Below are 12,638 nucleotides of genomic sequence, written 5' to 3'. Positions count from 1 at the left end.
CGCCCAGACTCCCCTCCCATCCTGGCAAGGCAGGCATTTTTGCCATTAAACCTGGCCTGGCATATGACGAGCAAGTTTCCCCAGTGTGTGTAGGCTCTAGAAGCAAGGCATAAAGAGCCAGGTGACCCCATTGTTTTCACCAAGTGTCCATTAGGGCCATTTCCTGAGTGTGTATTTTCTTGAAAGCGGTGTGTGTGTTTGCGGGTTCAGTTGTGTTCAACCCTGCAACTCCATTGACTGTAGCCCACCAGGCTCCTCCGTCCATGGGATTCTCCAGCAAAAATACTGGAGTGGGTTGCCATGACCTCCTCCAGGGGATCTTCCCAACCCAGGGACTGAACCCATATCTCTTATGTCTCCTGCATTGGCAGGTGGGTTCTTCACCACTGACCCCGCCGGGAAGCCTGTGGAAGAGGTATGATTAAGTCAACCTCCTTACAGTCTTGACTGATTTCTGTGATTTCACCCTGCTCTCAGGTCTCTGTGGGGCTTTCTTTCCCCTGTGCCTTTCGTGTCAGATTGCCTCTGACATGAACGAATTCTGCCTGTGCGGATCAAGTGTCGCCATGAGGACAATGTATCGGACCCGATACGGCATCCCGGTGAGTCCCCCATGTCCACCAGGAAGTAATCACCCAGACAGCCCAAAGGCCTTCCTTCAGTCTGAGCGCGTCTCCATGATTGCCCTCCTCACCATCATGACTTGACCCTAGCCTTTTCTCCACTGCCATCCTAAACATTTTCCCTTTAAACTTTAAACTTTTTATTTTGTATCGGGGTATAGGTGATAAACAATATTGTGACAGTTTCAGGTGTCCAGCGAATGGACTCAGTCATACATATAAAAGTATCCATTCTTTCCCAAACCCTGCTCCTATCCAGGTTGCAACATAACATTGAGCAGAATCCCATGTGCTGCACAGTTAGCAGTGTGTACATGACTTTCTTGAACTCCCTAACTATACCTTACCCCTGCATCTTAAACTTTTTAAATGATTTATAGAGACTATCTATCTATCCCTTAGGATATATTCACAATAAAACTTTTTATTGATCCAATAGATGTGTCTCTGAAAAAGCTGCTGGAGATGAGCAAGTCAGCACAGAGTCTCTCCTGGCTTTACTCAGAGTCAGACAGTGAACTCTGCAGAGTGGGTGGCTGTTGCTTAGAAAGTCTTAGGTGAAAAATGGGTGTATATAGATCCCCCCAGAGCTGGAAAATTTTGGGAGCCAGTTACCTCACTGATAACTCGTAAAACAGTGTTCATTCACTCAAAAGATATTATTGAGCACCTAGAACCTTATTAAGTCATAAGCTAGTGTTCACTCATTCAATGGGGATTTACTGAATATGCAGAACATACCAAGGACTATTACAGATGCTAAAGACACACCAGCGAACAAAGGAAATAAAAATTCCTGTCTTCATGGAGCTCACTTCAATTTTTTTGAGATTTTTGTTTTAACATAATTTCAGACTTAAAGTCACAGAAATGGTACAAAGACTTCCTAAACACTCTTCACCCAGATTCCCCCAATATTTAAAAACGTACCAGATTTGATTGATTTTCTCTCTTTCTTGTCTCTATTTATCTATTCTAATTTTTTTTTCTGAATCATTTGAGAGTAAATTATATACTTGATACCCTATTATCTCTATTTCAGTGTGTATTTCCTAAAAAGAAGGACATTCTCTTATTTTATCACAATGTGATTATCAAAAGGAATTTAACATTGATACAGTACTATTAGCTAATCCGTGGGTATTATTAAACTTTACCAATTATCCCAATAACTTTCTTTAGATGAAGAAAAAAAATCAGTTGTCTGGACCAGCTTCTGCCAGCCCCTGGCCTTTACTTTCTTTCTTGACTATCCAGGGCAACAAAAATGTGAAATTCTGCCCTCAGCTGAGCTGAATAAGGGCCCCTGGGGGTTGAATGGAGATGTCTGTGGCATCTGTCTGTCCCTAGAACTGCCTCAAGGGAGTGGTGGCAAAGCTGCAGAGATGAGATGGAGATGTTGAGGAGTTAAGCCAGCTGATTGCCCTCTCTTGAAGAAGATAGGGTAATATGGGTGTGTGTCCCCATATCACTTGAGGCACAGAGCGCCTGTGGACAGTATTACAGGGTGTGGGTGGGGAATAATCTGAAGGCAGCTCTAATGATGGAAGCAGGCAGAGCCTGGCAAGTGATTCTGTCAATGGAAAGTTGCAATCACGCAGGGGCTGGGAGGGTTAAGATGAACTGGGGCCACTGGAACTGAATGACAACTGTTTGTCTTCTATAATATGGAAGATTTTCTCAGTCTTTGTCTTTTTCTTTTTTTTTTTAATGAATACAGATCAGTTATTTCGTAGACTCAGTTTGGTTTGTCAAATGTTTCCTCATGATAAGACTTTGGTTATATACTTTTGGTATCAACTCTACAAAAGTGATGCTATGGTCATCTTACACCACATGACATCAAGTTATCTCATTGTGTGTAATGTTCACTTTGATTCCTTAATTAAGATAGTGTCTGTCAAGATTCTCCACCACAAAGTTGCTATTTTCCCCTTTATAATGGATAAGGATCTTGTAGAGAGATGTAAATCAAACTTTCACCCACTAGTTCTAACATCTGTGATAGATTCTTGCCTCCATCAGTTATTACTGTGATGGTTGTCAATGGGAGAGCTTAGACACCAATGGAAGAAAACAGTTACAATATAACTAAGAATGCTGCTGCTGCTGCTGCTATGTCACTTCAGTCGTGTCCGACTCTGTGCGACCCCAGAGACGGCAGCCCACCAGGCTCCCCCGTCCCTGGGATTCTCCAGGCAAGAACACTGGAGTGGGTTGCCATTTCCTTCTCCAATGCATGAAAGTGAAAAGGGAAAGTGAAGTCATTCAGTCATGTCCGGCTCCTAGCGACCCCATGGAGTGCAGCCTACCAGGCTCCTCCGTCCATGGGATTTTCCAGGCAAGAGTACTGGAGTGGGTTGCCATTGCCTTCTCTGATAACTGAGAATAAGTAAGAATATAATGTATAGGTTGGTGATACATACAACAGAGAAAAATGAAGCAAGGAAGAGGAATTTAGTATTGAAAGGTTGTGATTTTAAATAGCGTTATCAGGAAAGACTCAGTAAGAAGGTAAAGACTTAGTCTATGCCTCAGTTCAGTCGCTCAGTCATGTCCAACTCTTTGCGACCCCATAAATTGCAGCATATCAGGCCTCCCTGTCCATCATCAACTCCCGTAGTTCACTCAAATTCACGTCCATCGAGTCAGTGATGCCATCCAACCATCTTATCCTCTGTCATCCCCTTCTCCTCCTGCCCCCAATCCCTCCCAGAATCAGAGTCTTTTCCAATGAGTCAACTCTTCGCATGAGGTGGCCAAAGTACTGGAGTTTCAGCTTTAGCATCAGTCCTTCCAAAGAACACCCAGGACTGATCTCCTTTAGAATGGACTGGTTGGATCTCCTTTCAGTCCAAGGGACTCTCAAGAGTCTTCTCCAACACCACAGTTCGAAAGCATCAATTCTTCGGCGCTCAGCCTTCTTCCCAGTTCAACTCTCACATCCATACATGACCACAGGAAAAATCATAGCCTTGACCAGACGTACCTTTGTTGGGAAAGTAATGTCTCCGCTTTTGAATATGCTATCTAGGTTGGTCATAACTTTCCTTCCAAGGAGTAAGCATCTTTTAATTTCATGGCTGCAGTCACCATCTGCAGCAATTTTGGAGCCCCAAAAAATAAAGTCAGCCACTGTTTCCGCCTATACCACCCTAAATATGCTCAGTATCTAAACAGTGTCGGGCCTGGTTAGTGCTTGGATGGGGGAGAAAGTAAAGACCTAAAAGGATGGGAGGATGACTCATCTGTGAAAGGTCCAGGCAGAGGAATGAGCTAGAGCCAAAGTCCAGAAGTAGAGCTTACCTGGAAGGTCCAAGACATAGCAAGCAGCCAGAGAGATGGAAAGGCTGGAGGTGGGGTGGGAGATGGGGAGCAGTAATAGAAGAAGATGATATCACAGCAAGACCTTGCAGACCATTTTAAGAAATCTAGCTTTCATTTTCGGAGAAGGCAATGGCACCCCACTCCAGTACTCTTGCCTGGCAAATCCCATGGATGGAGGAGCCTGGTGGGCTGCAGTCCATGAGGTCGCTAGGAGTCGGACACAACTAATGACTTCACTTTCCCTTTTCACTTTCATGCATTGGAGAAGGAAATGGCAACCCACTCCAGTGTTCTTGCCTGGAGAATCCCAGGGACGGGGAAGCCTGGTGGGCTGCCGTCTCTGGGGTCGCACAGAGTCGGACACGACTGACGCAACTTAGCAGTAGCAGCTTTCATTTTAAGTGATCTGGAAAGCGTTTAAAATGCTTTTAAACACAGAAGTGACCTGAAAACTTAGCCTCTTACTCACTGTAACCAATAACAATTCATCTCCCTAAGCCTTGGCTCTCTGATAAAATGGTACCCATGATACCTCCCCTAAGGTGGTACAGTAAGAATCACAGCAGATAATGCAGGGAAAGGACTTCGCACAGCGTCTGGCAAGTAATAAGTACTCAGTGACTAACTATTATAATTTTTGTCTTAGCTCAGCTGTCTTCAAGCAGCCTGCATTCCTCCCGTGGGCTTGCTCAGCTGCCTCAGCACTCCCTGTGCTCTCATTTACATCCCTCAAAAGGCAGCAGAACTTAACACGAGGGTTCTTAACTTCGTGACCGTTCCATAAACTTCCCAAAACCATACGCTAAGTGTCAGGTGTATGTACTTGTGTACATAGTTGTGTACATGGATGTATTAGTGAGTATGGGAGTGAGATTCTCAAAGTGGTCCCTAAGGGAGTAGAGGAAGGAGAGCTTAGCTGAATTCTGGAGACAAGCTTCTGGAAACAGCTCAGCAAATAGCTCACTTTGGGGCTCTCTGACAAGTCATTTGTTAGCATCAATTTTCTTATCTTTCATGAGAAATTCGTGCAAGGTGATTTCTAGGGTCTTCCTAGGGTCTAGGATTCTATAATAAGTTTTCTTGGTGTCTATTATATAAGTGTATTTATAGACAGTGTATCTCTAGCTTCTTTCTTAGAACAGAACTCTAAAATGGCTAATAAACCCCAGGACTGATTTGCATAGTTCAGGTTCTCTGCTTTGTTCCCCCTTTACATCTATGCAAACATTTATAAGGCTGCCCCAGCACAGCCTCTCTGACCTCCCCCTCCCTTCATGGACACAGACAGGCAAGAGAGCATCCCCTTGGCCAGGGCCGCAACCTGCACAGCAGAGGAAAAAGAGAAGACACAACCAATTGAACTCCTATGTGCTGGAATACTGCCTGGACATATATTTGCTCATATACTGCTTCAAACGCTCTGCGGTACAGGCAGTGGTATCTGCACTTCATGGACATGAAAAGCAGGAATGAGAAAGCCTTAAGGTCATAGAACATGGAAGTGCTGAAATTTGGGCTCAAGTTTGTTTTTTTTTAATTATTACTTAATTTTTTTAAATGGAAATGTAAACAAAATTTACAATGTTGTGTTCATTTCCATATAGCAACATGAATCAGTTCTATGTATATATATAAAAATCCCTCCCTCTTGGACCTCCCACCCACCATGCTTCATCCCACGCCTCTAGGTCATCACAGGGCACTGAGCTGACCTCCCAGTGCTGTACAGCAGTTTCCCACTAGCTATTTTATACATGGTAGTGTATATATGTCTATGCCACTCTCTCAATCCACCCCACCCCATGGGCTCATGTTTATTCTGACTTACAGTCAGGCCTGGTTCTTCCCACTGGATCATCTTGTCTTCTCAAGTCCATGTGTATTGAGTCACGTACCACAACTCATTCATTTGCTCAGCGATTCTGTAACCAGTCCTCATGACCAGATTTCTTTTTTTTTTTTAAACAGCTTCCAAACGAGCGAAGCACCAGTTCCCTTTGCCAAACAGAGTGATGAAAGCAAAAATCTTTGTTTCTGGTACCATTTCCCAAGAAGCTATTCTGGGCAAGGCATTTATGTCCCTTGCTAACTTCAGCATGGTTTAAACCCATAGTTCATGTCCTCTCATTTGAAAGAGGAATTTTTTTCTTCTCAATATTCTTTATATCTGTATTATGAAACAGACTTAGAATTAGGGTGTGTTTTCTAAAGGTTTCCCTACGTTTCTCAGCAAATAATAGTGGGACTTTTTCTCCTACAAACTTCCTGAGATAAAGACAGGCATAGACATGCTGGAACAGAAAACTAGTTACATCCTTGATGAATATTTTATTCTTTGTATTAATAACGTATTATGTATATTCAATAAATGTTGGCTTAATGGAGGCTTAAAAGATGAATAAATATAAATAATGAATTGAAGCATGGAAAAAAATCAAGCACTTTGAGGAAGGATTAAAGGATTTGGATTATTTTTCAGGGAAAAAGAAATGGCCAAGGGACCAAATTGTCTTCAAACTGAGTATCCCGTTCCTCTGTCTGATGAGGGTCAAGACTTTAGATTTCTAACATGGTTATCTCATTGTCCAGTCTTTGTCCCACACACTTTCTCCGTTCAAATCAAAATCACTACAGCAAGGAAAAAAAGTTATGAAAAGTAAATCACTTTTCTCACCCCTTAGGAACTCCCAAACTTTATAGGCTAAATCTACTCTCTTTCTCTTTCCTGCTCTCTCTCTGGGTCTTTCTGTTCACACTGGAAATTGGGAATTGTACTAAATTTTAAAAAAAATTTTTAATTTTTAAATTTTAAAAAATAAGTGACATCCAAAAATGGAGTGCAAAATATTTCAGTCGGTCAAGACACACAGTCACATAACCTGCTCATCAGATTAGACCCCTCAGATCAGCCAGTGCTGACTATACAGAACAGGAGTCCCTTCTAGGGCATCTCTACCCATAGGCCATCAAAGACTCAACTGGACCTCCCATGAAGAAGGCCTTCAAAACTCTGCAAAGCAGCTCATTCTACAGGTTTTCTAGCCACTCTTCATTCTCTGATTTCTTCTTTTGCCCATAAGGTTTATGTCCTCTTTAACTATGGGTTGCCTCCCTTGCAGAACATGAGGGATGTCAATGAAAAAGATTAGAGGGATATAGGGTGGCATGTGATCTAGCACTCCACTCACAATCAATTGGAAAAATTGGTGCATTACACAACTGGCTTTAAAGGGAACCATTCCACATCAGTAAAAAATAGTAAGTAAATCAAAAGATTTTTTAAAAGGAAAAAAAAATAGAGAACTCTTCTAGAACAGATAACAGAGGACTGTGGCTATGATTGTAACCTGCAGATCATTTGAAACATGTTATTATGAAAAGGGTACTGACTTGAGAGGAAAAGGACCAGTCGCTGTCACCAGTCTACGTGATTTAGTTAGCAAGTCAGTTAACTTCACTTGGTCATAAAAAAAATAGGGATGTGCTTCCCTGATGGCTCAGTGGTGAAGAATCCACACGCCAACGCAGGAGACATGGGTTCTATCCCTGATCCTGGAAGATCCCACAGGCCATGGAGCAACTAAGCCCGTGCGTCACAACTATTCAGCCTGTGCTCTAGAGCCCAGGAGCCAAAACTACTGGAGCACACATACCTAGAGCCCAGGCTCTGCAACAAGAGAAGCCACTGAAATGAAAAGCCTGTACGCCACAGCTAGAGTAGCTGCCGCTCACCACAACTAAAGAAAATGACAAAGGCAATGACAAAGGCCCAGCACAGCCAAAAATAAATGAATGAATAAATAAATGATTTTTTATTAAAAGAAATATAGAGATAACGTGATAAACAAGTGACATAAAATGTATGTTTTAAAGAGGTTTGAAAAGTGAAACAAGTGCAGGGAATTGTGTGACTATTCACAGGCTACCTGTTGATCCATTTGTTTGTTTTTTAACAGGGATCCATTTGCAAGGATTTCCTGTGTCTGGCATTTTTACCGCACTGTGCCCTTTGTCAACTCAAGCGAGATATTGAAAAGAGAAAAGCAATGAATGCTTTATAAAAGATGCTTGGTAAGTTGGCGGGACTTCTTTGATTTGTGAGTAGCAAAAGAAAGTCTCAAAGGTATCTTTGATTTCTTTGGTTCTCTATCTCACAGATCCATGAGATGGCCCTTGACAAAGGGAGGGCAAATGACTTTCAATGGCTAGCCTGCACCAATCAGTTGGGACTCAGCTTCCCAGAGAGCCTGGGAAGAGAGGGCTAGCCCTGATTGGATGGGAAAGAATTCTGGGATTTCTTAGGATGTCTGCCATAGGTGGAGTGGCCATATGATGTACCAGATAAACATGCCACATATCCTCCATGTGTATCTTCACAGCATCATGACTGAAGGTACCAGAGATATGTGTACAACCGAACATTCATTTCCCAAAGCCTACAGCTCAGGCCCACTGCTGTCAACAGTAACCCACTGAGACGTCACACTAACCGTGACTGTGTAATGTATCTAGTGACATGTTCTTGTCACCACCACAATATTAAAAGAGTAATTCTTTCTCCAAAGTGGTAGAAAGCTACCTTAGTCTCTATGAATGAAGTGCGGACAATTCAACCAGTTATCTAATATGCCCAAAGCTCCCGTTTAGGAAGAAGAGCACTGCCTTTTGGTGGTGATATCATCAAAGCCGGCCAGCTGCTCATATGCCTAGTTTCCTAAGCTCTCCTGGTCACATTTTTAACCTTCTTAGTTCTTCCTATTTTTCTTAGGCAAGAGGACGATGGCTTACTCAGTCCTGTCTTTCCATCTCTTACTGCCAATCCCATGGAATTTATCATCCAAGTTTTATTTTCACCTGGAAAAGACTATTCTCGAAAAGTCCTATCTCCCGAGAGGTCTTTGAGAGCATTTGATCAGGATACTGCATTCAGCTGTGTGAACGGTTGGCATGGGCACAATCTGTCTCTCTCTCAGCTCTTTTGCCACATGCAGCACAAAATTGTGTCCTCTTTGTGAACGTTTTAGCTCATTTCTTTTAGTGCCATTTTAGTATCTGTCTTCTGACTGCTTTCCTCAATGACTGATGTGCTTAACCCATTTACAAGCAGAGTCAAGAAGGTGAGTTTTCTTATTCTTTTTCTCCCTTGTACCCCTGCCTCCTGAGACACAACTGTTGTTTCTCTTCCCAAGCAGTGATGTTTCTTTAAAGCCATTTGTTACCAATGCAATTCAGAATTTTGCCAAAGTAACCCTAGTCCCCTACATCAGTTCAGTTCAGTTGCTCAGTCGTGTCTGACTCTGTGACCCCATGGACTGCAGCATGCCAGGCTTCCTGTCCATCACCAACTCCCAGAGCCTGCTCATACCCATGTCCATCAAGTCGGTGATGCCATCCCACCGTGTCATCCTCTGTCGTCCCCTTCTCCTCCTGCCTTCAATCTTGCCCAGCATCAGGGTCTTTTCTAGTGAGTCAGTTCTTCGCAGCAGGTGGCCAAATTATTAGAGCTTCAGCTTCAGCATCAGTCCTTCCAATGCATATGTATGTAGTCCCCTACATAGAATGTGGTAATTTACTGGTCCAGTCATCCAATTAATGAAAAAGATTGTTCTGGGGTCTCTGCCTTTTAGAGTCTCTTACCTTAGTGTGAATGATGATTCACTGACATTTGATAAGAGAAATTATCTCTGGCATTCTGTTGGTTTACCTAACAACGTAGCAACAGTACCTGACATAGCAGTCACTTAATAACTATTGTGGATGAATAAATAGATGCAACTTTCAAGCAAGGAAGCATAGTAAGCTTCCTAGATGACTCATTGAATCTTAGCCAGTGGTTGTGACTTGTTCAAATATTGGGTTGACCAAAATGTTCATAAAATTTTATGGAAAAACCTGAATGAACTTCTTGACCAACTGAGTAAATTGTACTGAACCAGGGGTCATGATTTGATATAGATTTTAAATATGTAGTGATTTGGGGGCTTCCCTGGAAGTCCAGTGGTTAAGACTCTGTACTTTCATTGCAGAGGGTGTGGGTTCAATCCCTGGTGAAAGAACCAAGAGTCCATATGCCATATGGCCAAATAAATAAATATTTAAAATAAATAAATATGTAGCAATTTGGCAGTAAGATAGCAGTGGGATGAAAGTTTTGATACTTGGAACAAGGATAATGTAAAATGGAATTCTTTCATTGATTTGGTCTTTCTTTTTCTGATTTCTACAGGTCAAATTCACATGGTAGTGAAAGAAAATGCTGCAATGAAATACTGCATCTATTCAGTGCTATCTCACCTTAAATCTTAGAAACTAATTCAGCTAATCATATAGCTTCAAATGGCTTCAAAACATTTTTAATTTTTGATTTGCTTTGAAAGAAATATATTTCTAGTGCTCTTCTCTAAGATGACTGCCATTAAAAATTAATTTCTTCAACAATTCTTGTGTCTTTAAGTACTTCATCATGGAATTAACATTCCCTTATGCTTCTGTTTTTGTTGTTATTGTTGTTGTTTGTATTAGGGTATAGCCAATTAGAGGCTTCCCAGGTGACATGAGTTTGATCCCTGGATTGGGAAGGTCCCCTGGAGGAGGGCACAGCAACCCACTCCTGTTCTTTTGCCTAGAGAATCCCATGGACAGAGGAGACTGGCAGGCTACAGTCCATAGAGTTGCAAAGAATCAGACACAACTGAAGTGACTTAGCATGCACCCAGGTGACTCAATGGTAAAGAATCCACCTGCCAATTTAGGAGATACAAGAGACACAGGTTTGATCCCTGGAATGGGAAGATTCTCTGGAGGAGGAAATGGCAACTCACTCCAGTATTCTTGCTGTGATAATCCCATGGACAGTGTAGCCTGGTGGGCTATAGTCCACGGGTCTCCAAGGTCAGACATGACTGAGCAACTGAGCGTGTCATAGCTGATTAACAATGTTGTGATGGTACCAAGTGAACAGCGAAAGGACTTACCCACACATGTACATGTAACTATTCTCCCCCAGACTGCCCTGTCATCCAGGCTGCCACGTAGCATACAATAGGTTTCTTTTAAAAAATGAGCCGTTTGTCAAAATGTCAAAGTTGAATGATGAGTATGTACAGATGCTTCATTCTACTTTTCTATCTTTACACAAGTTTGAAAATGTCCAGTACAAAAAGTATCTTAAGTGTTGTCAAAATGCTTTTGTTATTTTGGATTTTCCTTGCACCCGGAGACCAGATGTTACCCTGCAAGGCTCCTCACCCCAGGAAAGTGTGGTTTCCTCTCCCAGGGAGTTTCATCGGCCTTGGCAGGTCTTCACAGTAAATCATTTCCAGGAATTAATTGCCTAACAATGCAGAGTTTACTGTAGATTTTATATACACAGGGAGGATTTGTGCCATAAACCCCACAGCAAACCACCTAATTAAAATTCCCATTGCACATCTCTGTCCTCTCCCAAGTCGTCTCTGGTAGCAAGCCAGCCACAGGGACTCCACTTTATTTTTCTTTTATTTTTTTCCCCAGGTTAACTTGGCATTTTATTTCATTTTGTAATTGAGATATAGTTGACATATAACATTGCATTAGGGGTGTGTGTGTGTGTGTGTGTGCACTTAGTTGCTCAGTCATGTCCAACTCCTTGTGACCCATGGACTGTGTAGCCCTCCAGGCTCCTCTGTCCACGGGTATACAACAAAACAATCTGATACATGTGTATATTGCAAAATGGTCACCACAATCATTTTAGTTCACATCCATCACGGCACAGTTACAAGATTTTTTCTTGTGATGAGAACTTTCAAAATCTACTCTCTCAGCAACTTTCAAATATGCAATAAAGAAAAGTGAAATGGCATTTACAAGGTCACCAGTATATACAGAATGGCAGTGCTGGGTCCAGAGAGCAGGGCTTTGAGTCCTATTTTGTTGTTCATGACAGTACACTAAAGGTTTTTTTTTTTTCTTATAAAAATTAACCCTACGACTTCCCTGGTGGTCCAGTGGTTAAGAATCCGCCTGCAATGCAGGAAATACAGGTTCTATACCTGGTCAGGGAACTAAGATTCCACAGGCCACGGGGCAACTAAGCTCATGCTCCACAGCTACTGAGCCTGCGGGAAACGGACCCTGTATTCTGCAACAAGAGAAGCCTCTGCAGTGAGAAGCCCACGCATCACAGCTAGAGAGTAGCCCCCGCTCGCCATAGCTAGAGAAAACCCGCATGCAGAAACAAGGACCCAGTGCAGCCAAAAATTAATAAATAAAATTTAAAAAACTGGCCCCAGTGCTCAGGCTTCCAAGGATTGCTATTATAAACTTATAGAATACCCTGTCTTTTGCCTTCCTAGCAGTCTTCATCTTTCTGTGTTTTGGTTTAACACCTGCACCGATGGTAATTGATAAGCATCATGAAAACAGAGACAGACCATATTTGTCCTAATTTCTTTCTTACTCACCCAGCACACGGAAAATATTGTGTCAAGAAGTCACTAGATTAGGTTCAAAGGTATAAAAGGTGGCAAGAATTGTAATCAGATAAGACATTTGTGCAAAATGAAACTATTTGGAGTTTTTTCCAAGTCATTTTCCTTATGAAAATATGGGGTGATGTGCATGCTAGTTTATAAATTGTCTTGTTTTATGGCTTAACCACAAATTATGAAAGATTTCTCATATGAGTAAATATCAAAAATAAGCAAT

At 42.1% G+C, this 12,638-nt stretch overlaps 1 protein-coding gene across 1 annotated transcript in view; it reads left to right on the top strand.

Annotated features, from left to right (window-relative positions):
* The window catches only part of LOC128049952 (placenta-specific gene 8 protein-like), a 33,554-nt gene extending 23,266 nt beyond the window's left edge, over positions 1 to 10,288 (top strand). The window contains exons 3-5 of the mRNA XM_052642266.1: positions 478 to 602; positions 7,907 to 8,021; positions 10,177 to 10,288. Coding sequence (XP_052498226.1) covers positions 478 to 602; positions 7,907 to 8,011 — 230 coding nt within the window. The 3' untranslated portion in view covers positions 8,012 to 8,021; positions 10,177 to 10,288. The remainder of the gene's footprint in view (positions 1 to 477; positions 603 to 7,906; positions 8,022 to 10,176) is intronic.
* The last annotated feature ends 2,350 nt before the right edge of the window (positions 10,289 to 12,638 follow it).

The sequence above is a fragment of the Budorcas taxicolor genome, chromosome 6 (assembly GCF_023091745.1).
Source record: "Budorcas taxicolor isolate Tak-1 chromosome 6, Takin1.1, whole genome shotgun sequence".
NCBI classification, from domain to species: domain Eukaryota; kingdom Metazoa; phylum Chordata; class Mammalia; order Artiodactyla; family Bovidae; genus Budorcas; species Budorcas taxicolor.
The sequence above is the reverse complement of the archived record's forward strand: the minus strand, read 5'-3'. Positions and strand labels throughout refer to the sequence as shown.